This window comes from Lissotriton vulgaris, chromosome 7 (genome assembly GCF_964263255.1).
Source record: "Lissotriton vulgaris chromosome 7, aLisVul1.2, whole genome shotgun sequence".
Taxonomy (NCBI): domain Eukaryota; kingdom Metazoa; phylum Chordata; class Amphibia; order Caudata; family Salamandridae; genus Lissotriton; species Lissotriton vulgaris.
The window spans coordinates 1,388,381,307-1,388,398,170 of NC_141695.1; the positions used below are offsets into that span (position 1 = coordinate 1,388,381,307).

Here is a 16,864-nt window from a genome sequence, read left to right on the forward strand (position 1 = left end):
ATGCTGACTGTTGAAATTAATTTTTTGGAATGACTAATTGAATCCTATATGTACAATTGAATTTTTATAATATCAAATGAATTATGAACTATATGTAAAAAATAAGTAAATAAATCTATCATGTCTATTTTCCGTATGTATACACTTTGTCTTTATAGGGTGCTTCCTGAGTACATTTAAATACGCCACACACAGAGAGGTATTTTTATTAATAGACCTGGGTTACATGGTTTCCTCTAGCTATAATCTTCCTATACTACCCATAGCTTCTGCAGTCAATACAAGAAATGTTGTTGGCGTTTGCTACTCTGAGAGCTGTAACTCCAGTGGCACTTAATGTTCCAGCCGGCCTGCCTTATTGTAAAAACAACACTTGTCCCCGTTTCTTCCCCCAGCCGCTCCCCACAGGTTGTATTACTACCTCACTGTTCCATTCCTGGCCAACACTTCTGTGGCAGTCAGAAGCTTTAACAACAGCTGCAGCCCCCCCCCCCCCACCTCCCCATCAGCCAATGGCTATCACTACGAAAACAGCAATAACCACCTCCAAGGGCGGAAAGTGGTGCCCCGTTGACTGTGCCTTACACACACTCACCTGGATGAGCACCTTCCCCAGGCAGACGAAGGGCGTGCTCAGCTCTGCCATCAGCATGCAGCCCAGGAAGAAATCTCCCTTTCCCTCTCTCCACAGCTAAAAAGTAGAAAGAGAAGAGAGTCAGACATGAAGTATGCCACAAGTGAGTCCATCCACGACACCTGGGCCTACCATACTGAGGAGGTACCAGGGGCGAATACACAAAAGAGATAAAGTGCCTGATTTACAGTTTGGCAGATAGACTACTCCATCATAAAAGTGAAGGATATCTTGTCTGCTGTATTCCAAGTGCATTATATCCTATGGTGCATTCATTACACTCTAAAGCAGGCCCGAAGGCATTTAAACATGTGTGTGTGCAGGATTCATAACTCAAGGGCCATAAGGGACCCTAACCACTTGGGAACTAGGCAGTGGGGAAATAAACAGAATCCAAAAGGTTCTCAAAGAGGAAGTCAAACTAAGGACAAAAATACTCATGTGAGTGCAATATAGGGATAATCAATATTGAGCCACACTTCTCCCCCTGGGATAATCAATATTCACTGTCATTACTTTCATATTGTGTTTTATAACATTTTTAATTGATGAATGCTTCAGAGGCCTAATGTGGAAGGTGTGTTAATATGCATGTTTAGAATATTGCTAAACATTTTGTTTGAAATGGATGCACTGTCTAAAGAATTTCCTCTTACATGAAATTGTAACACGGCCCGTCAGTGTGTTGCTTTGTCGAAAAAAAAAAATCAAGGGCTGGTGTTTTACACAATTGTGTTGATAATATCTACAGGGCGATGTGCCACATGTTGCTTGTAGATTAAAACGAAGGGGCAGATCTACAAGGTAGTGCCGCAGCACGGCAATGCAAGCCCTTTGGCTGCGCCACGCTGCAGCACTTCCAAAGCACAGGAATGCAACATATTTACAACAATATGTCCCATTCCTGTGCTCTCTCCTGTGCTGACTCACAAACTGCAGCCATGTGCCGGCGCAGGCACCCTTCCACCATGGTGCGAGGATGCCTGCGTCATGGGGAGATTGTTTTTGTGTAGGAAGGGGCACCTTCCTGCACAAAAACAATCACTACAGGCATTTTCCTCTTTCAATGCGTGCTGTAGAATGCGGGACGCTTTGAATGAGGAAAAAACAAGGAGACATGAAAAAATGTCTCCTTGTTGCGCCTCGCTACGCTTCCCCTGGGGAGGCGTAGCATTGACACGCAATTCCAGATTTACGATTGCTCGTAAATCTGGAAATGTGTCTCGTTCCATGGGTGTTGCGTGGGAACACCCATGGAATGCCCCTTTCACGCAAAGTGCTCCGTGTGAAGGGTCCATATTTACAAGGAGAGGAAAAGTCACGCAAACATTATTGTAAAGATTGCACTAATGCCACACTACATATTGAAAAAGCACTTCCAAGGATCAACCCTCAAATCACCAATGCAATTCTTTTATTTCTCAAACGCTGTTACCAGAATTCACCCCACAGATCACTGTAACGTAGACTACAATTGAGGCTAGAATTCACATCATACAGCACTACTAAAGCTATGATTTGCACCAGGCGACTAGTTTTAGAATTAACACCACGGGGCACTAGTGGTAGAATTCACACACCCATCACTAGTGCAAAAACTCAAACATCATACTGGAAATACATTACACAGAGCATGACTCTGGTGCTAGACTCTGGTGCTAGAAATCAAATCTCAAATCACGAGAAGGGCTATAATACAAACCATAGGGTGATAGTGTTAAAATTCACATAAAGGGAAATACAACTATAGTTCATGTGACATAATCTAACATGCAAACGCCTTCACCCCCATACCACTCCCAATAAGGGCTAAATCACATCCATTCACACCAGCAAACCAGGCATCTCAGAATCCCAGAACATCAATCAAAACAAGGCATCCACAGACAACTCCACCAAACCGCAATTCCCACCCAGACATAACAATAGAAGACACCACACAAACTAGACAGATAAAGCACAGCCACACCCATTGCAAAACAACTAGATTTAAACACCTATATGAATCACCATTTGCCAATCAAATCCTGGACCGCTCTGCTAAACCAAAATAAAACAACAACATGGGTCATCCAAAAAATAAACCGCACCACAAGAGACTAATTCAATAACCTAAGCAAGTGCTTAAGAGTAGTCAAGACTTGAAGGTACCTAAAACAATTAAAATCCAATGCAAAAAAAATAGAAATAGTGTTAGGCAGAAACCCTGATGACCATTCTTGCCCTACACTATGGAACGTGGCAAAAGTAGTCAGAAATCTGGGTCCACGCATGGTCTGACCAGTATTATTTTACCTTCTGGGGCCCACTTTGGGTCTCCATTGGTTGCTCGTATTAGCAGCTTTAGCCTGCCTTTGCTTCGCACAGCGACACATAATACATTTGTTTTTGTGACATGAAATTATTTTAGAAATACGCATGCACATATTATTTGTTAAGCAGTGACTCTTCGTGAGATTCAGCCTTAACATTTCGTACACCACTTAACAACATGGTGTACTGTTTTCTTGGCCCCGGTCAGGGACATCTCCTATAGGTTTTATACACTAAACAGTAGCACAGCTGCAGTTGTTTAACATAATAGTTCTTACCATATAAACCATGTCTCAGCCCCTTGGAGAGTGGAGGGAAGAATTCCAGCAGAGAAATCAGTCTTGGATCAGAGGCAGCAACCTTGCATAAACTGAGTTTACACCTTTGATACGTGCCACCTAACTACATACAGCAGGTATGGGGTCTGGTGCTTATCCCAGAGATCACTAATATATCCCTGTGCTCACATAGTGAGGGCAGGCCTGGATAGATAAATGAGTAGCCATGGTTGGACTTTTCATTGTATACTGACTGCTAGTAATGTTGATGACGCTGCTCAGTTGTATTTGTCTACTAATCGCAGCACACCGTCTTCAAAATAGACTACAATAGTTTCAATAAATATATTGTAAACTTCTTTTGTGTCTTTTATTTGTTTACTATAGACATGCACGAGTGAGAACGAAAGGTGATGATCTGGTTCCACTGTTCCCTTGGGGATGGAGGTTCATGTTCTAGGTTCGACAAAATCCCCTGCTACTCTGGAAATTTAGGAATTCAGGTGATGCACTGTCGAATTTGGACCTACAGGTACTGTTGTAGTATAGAGACTCTGCCCCTACATTCTGATGTCCCCTTCTCCCAAGGCACAGTTTTGTTTCCTAACAGATTCATTGCAACATGGAGCCAACGTGGGACACAGCCACACATAATACACTTGTTTTTATGACATGATATTATGTGTGGCTGTTCGAAGCAAAGGCAGCCTAAAACTGCTTACACGAGCAACCAAGGGAGAACCAAAGTGGGCCCAGATGGGGAAATACTATAGACCCTCATTACACAAATAACAAAAAGGATCTATCTAAAGGCTTCAATACATTGTAATATAAATCCACCCTTAAAATCTTTAGCATATGTTTTTCACAATAAACTACGTCAGCCTTTCTAGCTTTTCATAATAAACAAATCAGACACATAATACAAGAAATACTTTTCTATTGGCTGCAACCATTATCAACTTAAGCCTATTATATTGAGTATAAGCTTTCCCAAAAGGAAACCTATGCATGATGTCATGGGATGCGCACAGAGAAGGAAGAACAACTTGTTCTAACTTCCTTTTTCAGCTCTTTTTTCAAATGAGCACATAAGGTCAGCTTTGCCGTCAAGCCAGTCCTAAATAGGACAAGCCAAACCCAACAATCAGAAATAAAAACTTTGACCGTTGAGAAGGGAGTACGAAGGTGGCTCAAACAAACAGGGAGTGGTGCAAAGCCAACCCAGGTATGCTGGTCTTGGAACATCTTTAGAAGGTTAGTCTGACTCTAAATTGGTTGGACAGACCAATCTTAAGATGGACAGACCAATCTTATGATGGACAGAACACAACATTATGTTGTGAGTACCATGATCTCCAAACTCTAATTTCGGCCCTACGTGTCTAGATGTACACAATACACCAGTGCTAAAACTCTTGTCACACATACCTGATGCTGACATTCAAACAACATGGCATGAGTGTTAAAATAAACAAAACAAAGGGCATTAGCGAGAATTCACACTAAACATATGTAGTACAATTTCATTAGCATTAAAATTCCCACCACAGGTATCTCATGCTAGAATTCACACACCGCAATTTTAAAGAACATTGGCCCCTTCAGAGAGGGTACAAGATCAATGACCCGTAAATACGTACATACAGGATTCCTGTGTTTCTTTACAAATGAGAATTTATACACAGGGCTTTGGGACTAAACATAATAAACACACCACAGAACACTATAGCTATATGTCAGACTACAGAACACCAGCAAAACTGCTATATAATATATACTGATAGCACTATACTTCACCACCACACCATGGTGTTGACTACGTTATTCACCGCCAAACTTTTAGTTTATTAGATCTTATAAGTGGAAACGTGATTTTTTAAATTATTAATCTTAGTTTTGTATTCTTTTTTAAAAATCTTTTTGTAAAGGTTTAAATTAACTGAAACAAAGATCTACATTACATACCATTACACCACCACACCAGATCTCCAGTTCCAGAATTCAAATCACATAGGACGAAAGCTATATATCACATAAGACAATAGAGCCATAATTTACTCCACAGTAACTGCACCAGAATGAGGATTTATATGAGGGTACTTATGCTTAAATTAATTTCACTTATCCAGATTCAAATCTCAGAACACCAGTGACAGATTTCACTTGCAAGTAGAGCTTTAATTCACACAGGATGATTAACATCAGATACCTGATAGTGGGATTCACAACTCAAGGCACAAGTGATAGAATTAATTCATTGGAAAGAGGAGCAATCTCCTGTCACAGGGCAGTAGTTCCATAATTCACACTTTAGGTACTTAGTTTCAGTCACTTGTAAAGCCCTTTTTCCTCCCTGGATTGTATCAAAATGTTGTCATCTCTATTGATAACTCCAGAGAGCAGGTCATAGTCTCCTCTATCTAAGAAGCACTGGAGGAATGTAAACGTTTTGAAGTGCCTCGACTCACAGACTTGCTCCAATGCGAATGCCGTTTTAATGGTTTGGTCGAAGACACTTCAGTACAGTTTTCCTGAGATCAATCATTACAGAAGCGGAGCACCAAACTGAACCCTAGCACACATAGGAATGGACATCTGTGAATGCCCATGAAGTATTCTACCATTGTACTTTTTGGAGTGTTGCGCTTGTCTAGGTGTCCCTCAATTGACTCGTGTTTATACCCTTCCTCCCAATGTTGTGAACGTATCTAGGACCCTAATTAAATATTCCCGATTTATGCCCTTATGTGGTTATAAGAAATCATATCCTTATAAAGGCATAAGAATCATATCCATATTTAGTCATAGCCAATGCAGTCCAAATACGGCAAGGCTACTTCCCTAGACTCCTAGAAAGTACAAAGCGTTCTTTAAACAAACCAAACCTCCAGCAGCCCGGGAATTCCCCCTGCTTTTGTTTTGATTTGTCCTAGAACTCCTGAGAGTCCTGAAAGAACTGCCAGTTCTTAGTGACAGTTCTTAGTGACGTCTTATGTCCAACCTTACGTCAAACACGGCACCTTCCAGGTATAAATATACCAGCATTTGCCTTAAGCAACACGCAGTGGTTTGGAGCAGAGCGGCTATCTACTTACCCAAAGCCCAGCTGATGCGAGTGCCGAAGGAAGCTGTCCCTCCCATTTGACGCACTGAGAAAGACATTGTCTTTTCTCCTGCCGAAAAAAATCCAGCTCCAGTGTTTCCAGTCACCCTTGCGGGTGACTGGGAGATCGAGTCCTGAGAACGAGATACAAGACCTCCTTCATTCTAAAACCAAGGTACGGAGCTGATTAGATCCTTAGAGAATTCTTGATTCAGATTCTTGGAAAAACTAACTTAACTTAAACTGCAGCTCACTTACTCCTTCCCACGTACTAGGCTTAGGTTAGGTACACCGGGGTAGGCGTATTTTAGAAGCACCAGTTGAGTACTTTTAGTCAACTTTTATTATTGTATGTATTGTATATATTTTATCCGTTTTAAGTATAATATGGCTCAGAAACCATATCAATGCTTTTACAGTATTATTTAATAATACTCCTTTAACTGTACGCACTTTACTTTATGATAAGTATTGCAATTGTGGCAATTCATTTCTCTTGCATGAGAAAGAAGACTGCTCAATAAATAACACCTTTTATTGAAAACGCCTGTCTCTCTATTTCTCTGCACTCTGGTGAAACTAAGTATGCATGATTGACTGAGTGAAATAGTTATCTATATTTTTCACACGACTCTGGAGATATACTCATTATTCTGGAGGGAGCAAAGTTGTCATGTTAATGCGGTTGTCAGAAACAAATCCCTTCTTGTCTAATCAGGGAAGTTAACTCCTCCCTGTTCATTCGAGAAAGTTTCTAGTGACTTCTGAGCTAACTGGCATACCTAATTAAGTCTAACATATTCAGTAGAGACCTAGTCGACCTCAGTCCTACGTCTAAACTACTGTTTATGTTATTCCAATGCGCAGAGCCTATTGGGAACATAGGAACTACACTACACCAACTTGATGAGAACATGTGTGTGATGTTTCAACACTGGACCATGAGGGAAGCTGTCTACCCTCTTCTTATTCTGTTATGTTAAACAATTAGAATAATGAATTGTTTCAGAAATTAAATCATCCACACCGGCTCGTCCTCATTGCTCTGAGCTGCCTACACAGTTGTGTCACCCAGTTCATTCAACCAAAAAGAGCATGCGTTGTGGTCAAGTGTGTACAAACAGGATCCGTAGAAAGGATGCACATGCTCTCTGCACAGAAAACTAACCAACAATGCCAATGTGTGCGAGATCACCATTTGGCAACGTCGAAGGGACAGGCCCAAGCCAAGTTGCAGCAGGTAAAGAAAGTGACAATAACAGGCAAAGAAACGTTGTGCCCAAACTCAAACGAGCACAACACCGAGACCGAGAAGCGTTTACGTTTCACTGGTGAGCAGGAGTCACAACCTGGAAGATTGCACCTTAGATGCAAGGCCAAAATTCATCTGCTGAAAATTATCCCACTAACAAGACACTGTGGCCTCAGCTAATTTGATGACCATATTGCATTTTGAGAGAGCCACAACTAGACTATAATTTAGCATAACTTGAAAGAAAGAATAGCGGTGGGCGAGCCGCGGAAGGCTTGAGGCTGTTGCCAGGCTCTGGCTCAGCTCCAGGTTCTCTTGGACCATTGAGCCCAAAATGGTCCTTCTGTCCACTCTATTTCAAACCTTAAACCACCCCTCCCTCCTCCACTACTGTGGATAATGCAATGGCAATACCATCATTTTGACATTTTGTGCATTTCAAATTAAATGGATGCCATATCTTCTGTGCCCCCTGGCATGATATTTGCCAGTGGCACCCTGCCCCCAGAGTCTCAGCTCGCTTTGTTTCCTCTCAGTCACTCATGTCTTTCTGTATGGTACACACACAGGTCATGGTTCTGTGTAAAGCACGCTACAGGCGCTTGTTTTTAACAAAGGCACAATTAGGCCCTGCTTTACACAGAAATCACGCAATGTAGTGCACCAAGTGAAGTTTCTGTGCTGCACAGCTTTGTGTGAACGGAAGAGAACCGAACTACTCGTTCAACCTCTGTTACCAGCCATTCTGAAACAAAAAGGTAAAACGTGGTATGGGCTTCTCAGTACTCTCTGTGGGTTCAGTACATTGTCACATCCATTTCACATATGGTTTTAGGTTGAGAAGGAACTCATAAAGCTGCAGAAGGTTAGCATGATAGAAAAACTGTGAATCCCCATTAGTCGGCACAAGAAAAGCAAAATCAGTCGAAAATATCATGCTTTTGTGTGGACATAAGGCTCTCAAATAAATAAGTACAAGGAGGACTGCACATTTTTCCCACCATAGATTGTCGCTGCAATTCTTAAGAGTGCCAAGTGGGGGAAACATCCTTTACAACGCAACTTTTACAACGCACTACCATTACGACGCAACTTTAACAACGCAAGTCATTACAATGAATTGCGCTGGAGGGCGCTCTAGGATAGGGAATAGTTTAATTACTATCCAACATCTTCCCTACTATCCACGGGGACTGGAGTTGGAATAGTAAATGAAACTATTCACTATCCAGCGCCCCCCCCACGCAAGTCGTTGTAACGACTTGCGTTGTAAAAGTTGCGTCGTAATGGCATGCGTTGTGAAAGTATGAGTTGTAATGACAAACATCCCCAAGTGGTATTCCCAGGTGGACATGAATACAGGATAGAAGTAACTCCAGCTCTATCAGGTCCACAATGCACCACAACCTTCTCCACCCACACTGATTTGATGAGATACAAATCACTGAGATGTGTCATGTCATTAACTGCTGAAGTGTTTTAAAATGCCATTACAAGCTCACATGCCCTAAATACCTACGATTGCTGCGACTGCCCGAGGATGGGGCACCACCAGCTCCGGTTTAAGCTTGGACTGAGCTGTTTGACTATGTATTTGATTCACAGCGGGGTTGATTGTAGGAGGGGAGGTGGGAGGGGTGGGGGTCTAGTTCTTTTCTTTTATATATACGTTTATTGCATATATGTCCTAAAGCAGGGGCTCTGCGCAGCCCACGGTGAAAGCTTACTGTTTATTGACAGAGCCTTAGGCTGATATTGCCCTTTTGTCATTGCGTTGGTTTGTCTTGAATATAACAATAACACAGATTTAAACCATAAAATGCCATTTCAGACATACTGGTAGGTCCCTCACTTCAACACGAATTAAAGCATTTCTGTCCTCATTCCCACCACAACAGAAAGGTGATGTCTAAGGAGACTCGGACACGTGTCACAGTGCCTTAAGGTACAAACCAGAATTCTAGAAGTGTATTCCTAAAACTAGCATCAAGTTTTTTAGTTTTGAGTTTTTGGCAAATAGAGTGTCTGATGATCGGAAAAAAAGTAGGCGCTGATAAAAAAAACTGTGACCCTACAGATTGTCCATGAAATAATTAGATTCTTAGATACGCTGTTAGTGATTCTTACCCATTTTAGTCATAATAACAGAAACTATAAAAAACGACTACTTAGCCAAACAGACTAGAGTTGTATTTCCACAATACCCTCTCAGCCTTCCAAGACATCAAAGATGTACATCGTGCAGGCACCTCCGAGACACACACCACTGAGACACAGCCCTCTTGCAAGATGACAATGGATGGCGGTGCGGGGAGAATAACCAGTAGAGTGCAAACCAGAGCATTTACCTCCGCCAGCAGTGTTACACCAAATACAAAAGGGGGAAGCAGCAGTACCATCTGGGTGTTAGCATCTCAATCCCTAAGTATGTAGACACGTTCAAAGTCGTGACTAACCTCGAGCTCCTGCTATTGCATCTCCAAAGCTCAGCTGCCTGGTGTCAGCCTTGAACTGGAAAATGGATTCTAGTTACTGCACTAGCAGTCCCGAACTGAAGACAGTCCAGCGACCGACTACTTGGATGACTACTTATTATAAAATCAAAAAAAGATGTTCCAGACATCAAGAAGAAGACTGAACGGATATACATGCAAACTTCATCGTAGAAAATGTTACCCCGAAATCCACTAAACACTCAGGCATAGCACATGAAACTGAGAGCCGAGTGGACTTATCTATCCACTGCAGGGATCTGTGTTTGATCTCATAGTCACAGGTTTGAATCCTGGTCGGTGCACTCAGACTTTTTTCTTCTTAGGTTGATAGAAGGACTACCATTAAGATGGGTAAGAATAAACATGTTATTTCAGCGCCTAGAAGCCCAAGTGGTGAACATGTACTTCACAAATACACGTTTAGTTATGAAATAAATGCCCAAAGATGAACATCATCAATCACCAGGAAAACAGATGGAGAAATCTTGTGGAAGAAAACTGTTGCAGAGTACCTTGACTGGCAAAAATTTAGACAGGTCTCCCCGACATTCAACAGGCGCTCTTAGTGTCATAGGAGGTTTACTGCTTAGCGGCAACAAATAGCCATGCTGACATGCTGTAAAAGAGACCTGCTCATTTAGCACATACTAGACATCAGGGAATGGTGAGGACGAATATCGAAATAAGTGTCTTGGTGTGGTTCACAAGATTTGCACGAGTGGGTCGCTTAGTAATGAAAGAAAACACCTAATGTCTCCAGAGTCAAGTGTCAAACTCGGAGAAAAACCACCTGGTTCCCATCGGGAGAACAAATTGGGACACCATTGACAAATTAAACGCAGACCTCTGCAGCACACGAGATGGCCAGCGAATGCTGATAGCAGAAGATGAACTCTCCAGAAATAGACATCTGAAACCTAAGATCAGCAAAAGCAGTAGTGCTATCCCTGGAAATAAACTGGCCACAGACGCATACAAAAAGAGATTAAAACAAGTGATGGTCCCTGGTTCTACGTGAGAGAATTCTAAGAGTATCTGCAAATCCTTGACCCCAACCCTCACTTTCACGTTCAAGTGGCGGTAAGCCAATGGAGAAGCAGAAAGATTCATGAGGATAATCAAGACAATATTGTGGTTTGACAAAGGACAAGGACAGACATTGAACTGACAACCGCTAAACTCCTGCGTAATTATCAGGCCACCTCACAAGCCACCAAAGGGTGTGCACTTATGACCCAACTGTTAGGCCACGCAAGTTCCAATACGTTTTCCATGTCATCTGACATGGTCACCTCCAATCCTTGCAAGTGCTGAGACAGACCACAGTAGAAAGGCCATCATTAACTGAGCAAAGCCATTGCAACTGCGTAGACCACGCAGAGAATCACACTATTGTCTGGGACCGTCATGCCAGGGGGAAGGGATCCTTCTTAGGCGAAGCTCAAGATATGGTCCAGGTAAGGAGAGGTAACCTCATGGACTAGAGAAATATCTACTTCTTGAATATATTCAAGAAGAGTAATCATAATTTTGATAAAGAGGCGGCTCATCGCAAGAGCTCTTTGTATCAGAGGGGTGACAACAAAGGCAAATAGTAAGTAAGTAAGTATTACTTTTATTTAATTTCGTTAAAAATCATAAAAGCATGGAAAAAAACACATATTACATAATAGATATCAAAGATAAAAATCTATAAAATGCAAACAAGTAATAACATTATCCTATCATAAGCTTTGGTCGCAAACAACAATTAATACAAAAATATTGTAATCTATACAAATTGTAAGAACTTCATCGCAGTTCAATATGAAAATAGCGATATTTAATGTCAGTGCAGGAAGGGAGTGACCAGACAGTCATATATCTTTGCCATGTGGACTATTATGTTTTTTTGTCGAATTCTTTGGCTGCCATTTTCCAAAAGGTGATGGCTCGACATGACAACTGAAGTGACACTCCACCAAGGCATTGTTACACTGAAGCTCTGCACGACCTCAATTGATTTTTCCTAAAAATCTCACAGAGGACTATTTTTCGAGTTTCTAATAGCAAGGGGCAAATGCATAAAAGGTGTAATAACGACTCTTCTCCTTGTTCGCACAGGTGACATTCTTTGGTGGGCCATGCAGACTTCCATTTCGTGGTTAGATCCTTTGTGGGGAATTAACCCAGCCGCAACAGAGTCAAATAGTGCTTTTTGTAGTGCGAGAAGTGTTCAGACAAGTACGGTTGGGGTTTCAGAGACTTATAAGATTGAATCACTGCCCATGCATGATTTTTCTTAGCAAAGGCAGATTTGTCAATAAGTAGCGAAGTTTGTTTGGTTGCGCTGTTTACCATATTTTTGAACCCGGAATAAGATGTTGTTGTATGCCATGCCTCTTCAAGATGTAGATCAACGAGTGATTCTGTTGTAATATAGCAAGTGTTATGCATCCTCCCTATGCTTTAGGGATTGCAAAATTACCCTTTAGTGTTACGTCTTTAAGCTTTGTGTTATTCTTGAAGCTTGTTGATTCTTTGTATGTGTGCATGTCCATCACCACACATTTTATTCAATTCTGTCAATTTACTTGTATGTACTTTGATCTTGCATGCATCTATTTTTACAATTCTGATGAAGGGGGGATGTGTTATAATCTAGTAAGTGATTGATGCATCCTCTCTGTTAATGCCCTTACCTTGCTGCTTAGTCTATGTGATATCATCGGAATGTTGAGGGGGTGAAACAGTAAGAAGAAGTCAGTTGGTATGAGGGGCTGAGCAGGAGAACTGCTCCTGGTGGGGTCTATCTCTGGTCTCTACATTACATCTTATACTATGGATCTAAAGTGAAGAATAAAGCTATGATCCTGGATTACATTTATGGACTACGGGTCTTTCATTATTTTAACACTGGCGACGATGTTTAAGAAACCGCGTGCTGTCTTTGATGGAAAATGGATTTTGGACTTAAGGAATCTCAAGTAATAATGGATTTAAAGAAATCTGGCACCTCATAAACCCCCCCAGTGACCACATCATCAGTCGCCCTGCTACGTAAGTGCCAGTTTCTAAATCTCTGACTTTAATTTACCACATGTGTGTCTACTGTTATCTTCTGCACACAGTGGAAAGTATGGAGAGCTGACTTTGATTGGTTAAAGAGCTGACAATTTTTGAGTGTGGTTACTCAAAAATGCTAAGAGTGTGCTTCCTACTGCCCCAGAGAAAATGGAGCGATGGGGAAATTTGAGCCCCAGTTCTCGATTGTAAAGAGCGTGTGATTTTCATTTCTGGCCTGGCCTGTCTCACTGTACCGGATCTACAAGCAGTTGTTTGGGAAACACAAAGCAAGTCTGAAATTTGTCTCTCTACGAATTTAAAGGAAAAACATCAATACTGTTTACAGTTTTTAGCCTGTGACTGAAGTGTTGAATTTTTGCTGCTTGGCGCTCTTGAGGTGATTTTTATTTTTATTTCTTACATTTCACCTCCGCGCCTATTTTAATTGTGAAGAACGTTTACCTACCGGCTCAACTGCCGTTTCTGGTGATGCCAGCGCGAGCCTTGTCTTCGGTAGCTTGTGGTGTGTGTTCTAGATTGTTGTGCAGCTTAGACGTGTGGGGAGCCACCCGGCTCTACGTCATGCTGCGTGTTGCCATCTCTACACTTCCAGACGTTCCTGCAGTTCTTAACATGTTGTGTGCCTGTCTGCTGAAAGAGGTACATCGCAGTAGCACCCACAAGCTCTTTCTTCGTCACTGTCTGCAGCGTTTCCTCATGTGCTGTTTTAAAAGGACTTTCGCATGTTGAAGTCATATTCGGAGTGAGAAGTAATCCCAAATTGCCATCTAGTGGTTATTTGGTCCCATTGCTACATAACTAGGATAACAGAGATTTACTCGTCCATGTCTTTCTTTGTGGAGTTTGGAGAAGTGACTGTGACAGACATGTGGGATTCAATGGGAAATAAATTTATACAGGACCAGGACAATGAGCACAACAACAATGGTACTTTTTTGACTTTCCTAGTCTGTCTGTGATATCGTTTTTATGACATTATATTCTACAACAACAGTGGAAAGCTGCGCATGTGGAACTCGGATGAGAGATCGCTCACCGGTGCTCAAGTTTGTCATTAATATATATTTTAAACTTGTGTTTACTTTGTGGGTGCCTCTATTAGTAATTAGTAATTCTTGTAAAGCTGAAGGTTTTTGGATAGTGTTTGTCCTGTTGCACTCATAGTGTTGAGGGTATGTCTAGCTATTCATCTAAGACTGTTTTAAATGATGCTCACAAGTTAACAACAGTGTATTTTATGTCATTTTTATTTTTGCTTTGTAGGTATGTTGTTGTTCCTTATGTATGAAAAGGGGAAGTGTTATGTGGTATGAGTAGTTCTGCATTGGACGCTTATTGGTTAGTTTTGTTTACCTATAGAAAAAGGGAAGTGTGTCCTGTATTATGTGCTGTACATGTTGCACTTTTGGTTTTGGTTGGTGTGCAGTAGGGGGAATATGTGAATCCCTAGTCCTGCCACTTCTTTTGGTTGTGGGTGACATAGGTCTGTCACCCAATAGGCAATATCTGCCTTTATCGTTATGATGGTTTTGGTTGGTGTGCAGTAGGGGGAATATGTTGTATCCCCAGTCCTGCCACTTCTTTTGGTTGTGGGTGACTTAGGTCTGTCAGCCCATAGGCAATGTCTGCCTTTATCGTTATTGGTTTTGGTTGGTGTGTAGTAGGGGGGTATGTTGTATCCCTAGTCCTGCCACATAGGCTTTTGGTTGGTTTGTAGTAGGGGTAGTATGTTGTATCCCTAGTCCAGCCAAATAAGTTTTTGGTTGGTGTGTAGAAGGGGGAGTATGTTGTATCCCTAGTCCTGCTACATAGGCAATGTCTGCCTTTATTGTTTATGTAGTTGTTCTGAGAGTACCAGTCTCTCACCTGGTTGTGGGTTGAATAAGTTTAGTTGCCCCGTTAGAAAGTTTTTATCTTTGTGGTTGTATGGAGAAGATGTGTACCTCCATTGTCGGGTGAGGATAAATCTAGTCCCTGACTTTTTCTGGATATACATTAGGACTTTTGTGTGTGCCCATGTGTTGTAAAATCTTTTTTATAAATAGATTTAGAATGTTTGAAGTTTTAGGATTTTGGAGGTTGATTTATAATGTTATTTGACCTTCATTTTATTTCTGAAGCTTCTTGACATTCTTGTTGTGTTGTTTCATCTCGGCACATTTACTTGTTGTGGATTTTAGTGTATGCGTGCATTATCATTCATATGTTTCCTTTGTGATTTTGATGAAAGGGGGATGTGTTGTAATATAGCAAGTGTTATGCATCCTCCCTATGCTTTAGGGATTGCAAAATTACCCTTTAGTGTTACGTCTTTAAGCTTTGTGTTATTCTTGAAGCTTGTTGATTCTTTGTATGTGTGCATGTCCATCACCACACATTTTATTCAATTCTGTCAATTTACTTGTATGTACTTTGATCTTGCATGCATCTAATTTTACAATTCTGATGAAGGGGGGATGTGTTATAATCTAGTAAGTGATTGATGCATCCTCTCTGTTAATGCCCTTACCTTGCTGCTTAGTCTATGTGATGTCATTGGAATGTTGAGTGGGTGAAACAGTAAGAAGAAGTCAGTTGGTATGAGGGGCTGAGCAGGAGAACTGCTCCTGGTGGGGTCTATCTCTGGTCTCTACATTACATCTTATACTATGGATCTAAAGTGAAGAATAAAGCTATGATCCTGGATTACACTTATGGACTACGGATCTTTCATTATTTTAACACTGGCGACGATGTTTAAGAAACCGCGTGCTGTCTTTGATGGAAAATGGATTTTGGACTTAAGGAATCTCAAGTATTAATGGATTTAAAGAAATCTGGCACCTCATAAACCCCCCCAGTGACCACATCATCAGTCGCCCTGCTACGTAAGTGCCAGTTTCTTATTCTCTGACTTTAATTTACCACATGTGTGTCTACTGTTATCTACTGCACACTGTGGAAAGTATGGAGAGCTGACTTTGATTGGTTCTAGAGCTGACAATTTTTGAGTGTGGTTACTCAAAAATGCTAAGAGTGTGCTTCCTACTGCCCCAGAGGAAATGGAGCGATGGGGAAATTTGAGCCCCAGTTCTCGATTGTAAAGAGCGTGTGATTTTCATTTCTGGCCTGGCCTGTCTCACTGTACCGGATCTACAAGCAGTTGTTTGGGAAATACAAAGCAAGTCTGAAACTTGTCTCTCTACGAATTTAAAGGAAAAACACCAATGCTGTTTACAGTTTTTAGCCTGTGACTGGCGTGTTTAATTTTTGCTGCTTGGTGCTCTTGAGGTTATTTTTATTTGTATTCCTTACATTTCCCCTCCGCGCCTATTTTAACTGTGAAGAACATTTACCTACCGGCTTGTTGGACTTGGCCCGCAGGGCAGGTTCACCCCTAGACTTTTTGCCTTATTTGTGACCCTGTGTCAGTGATTTTTGGGTCTCTGCGCACTTTCCCCTGAGTCCCAGAGTGAAAGTGCGTGCGTGTAGTATGGCTGGCCTGCCCTCCCATAGGAATGCATGGGGAATGTGTGTGTCCCTGGTAGTTCCTGATGCGTGGGGAGTGCAGGCTCGAGTTTAGTATGTATAAACTCGTGAGAGTGAATGCTGCGAGATGGTGTCTGCGGCATGTGTGTGTCTAGTTGGGAAGTGCTACTTCTGGACATTGAGATATGTGTGCAGTGAGGGTGCTGGAGCGTGATTGGCTGGAGCTGGCTGGCATGCCAGGCTCCAGGAAGT

At 41.7% G+C, this 16,864-nt stretch overlaps 1 protein-coding gene across 1 annotated transcript in view; it reads right to left on the reverse strand.

Annotated features, from left to right (window-relative positions):
- The window catches only part of TLCD3B (TLC domain containing 3B), a 153,519-nt gene that overhangs the window by 12,671 nt on the left and 123,984 nt on the right, over positions 1-16,864 (reverse strand). The window contains exon 4 of the mRNA XM_086932121.1: positions 596-691. Coding sequence (XP_086788247.1) covers positions 596-691 — 96 coding nt within the window. The remainder of the gene's footprint in view (positions 1-595; positions 692-16,864) is intronic.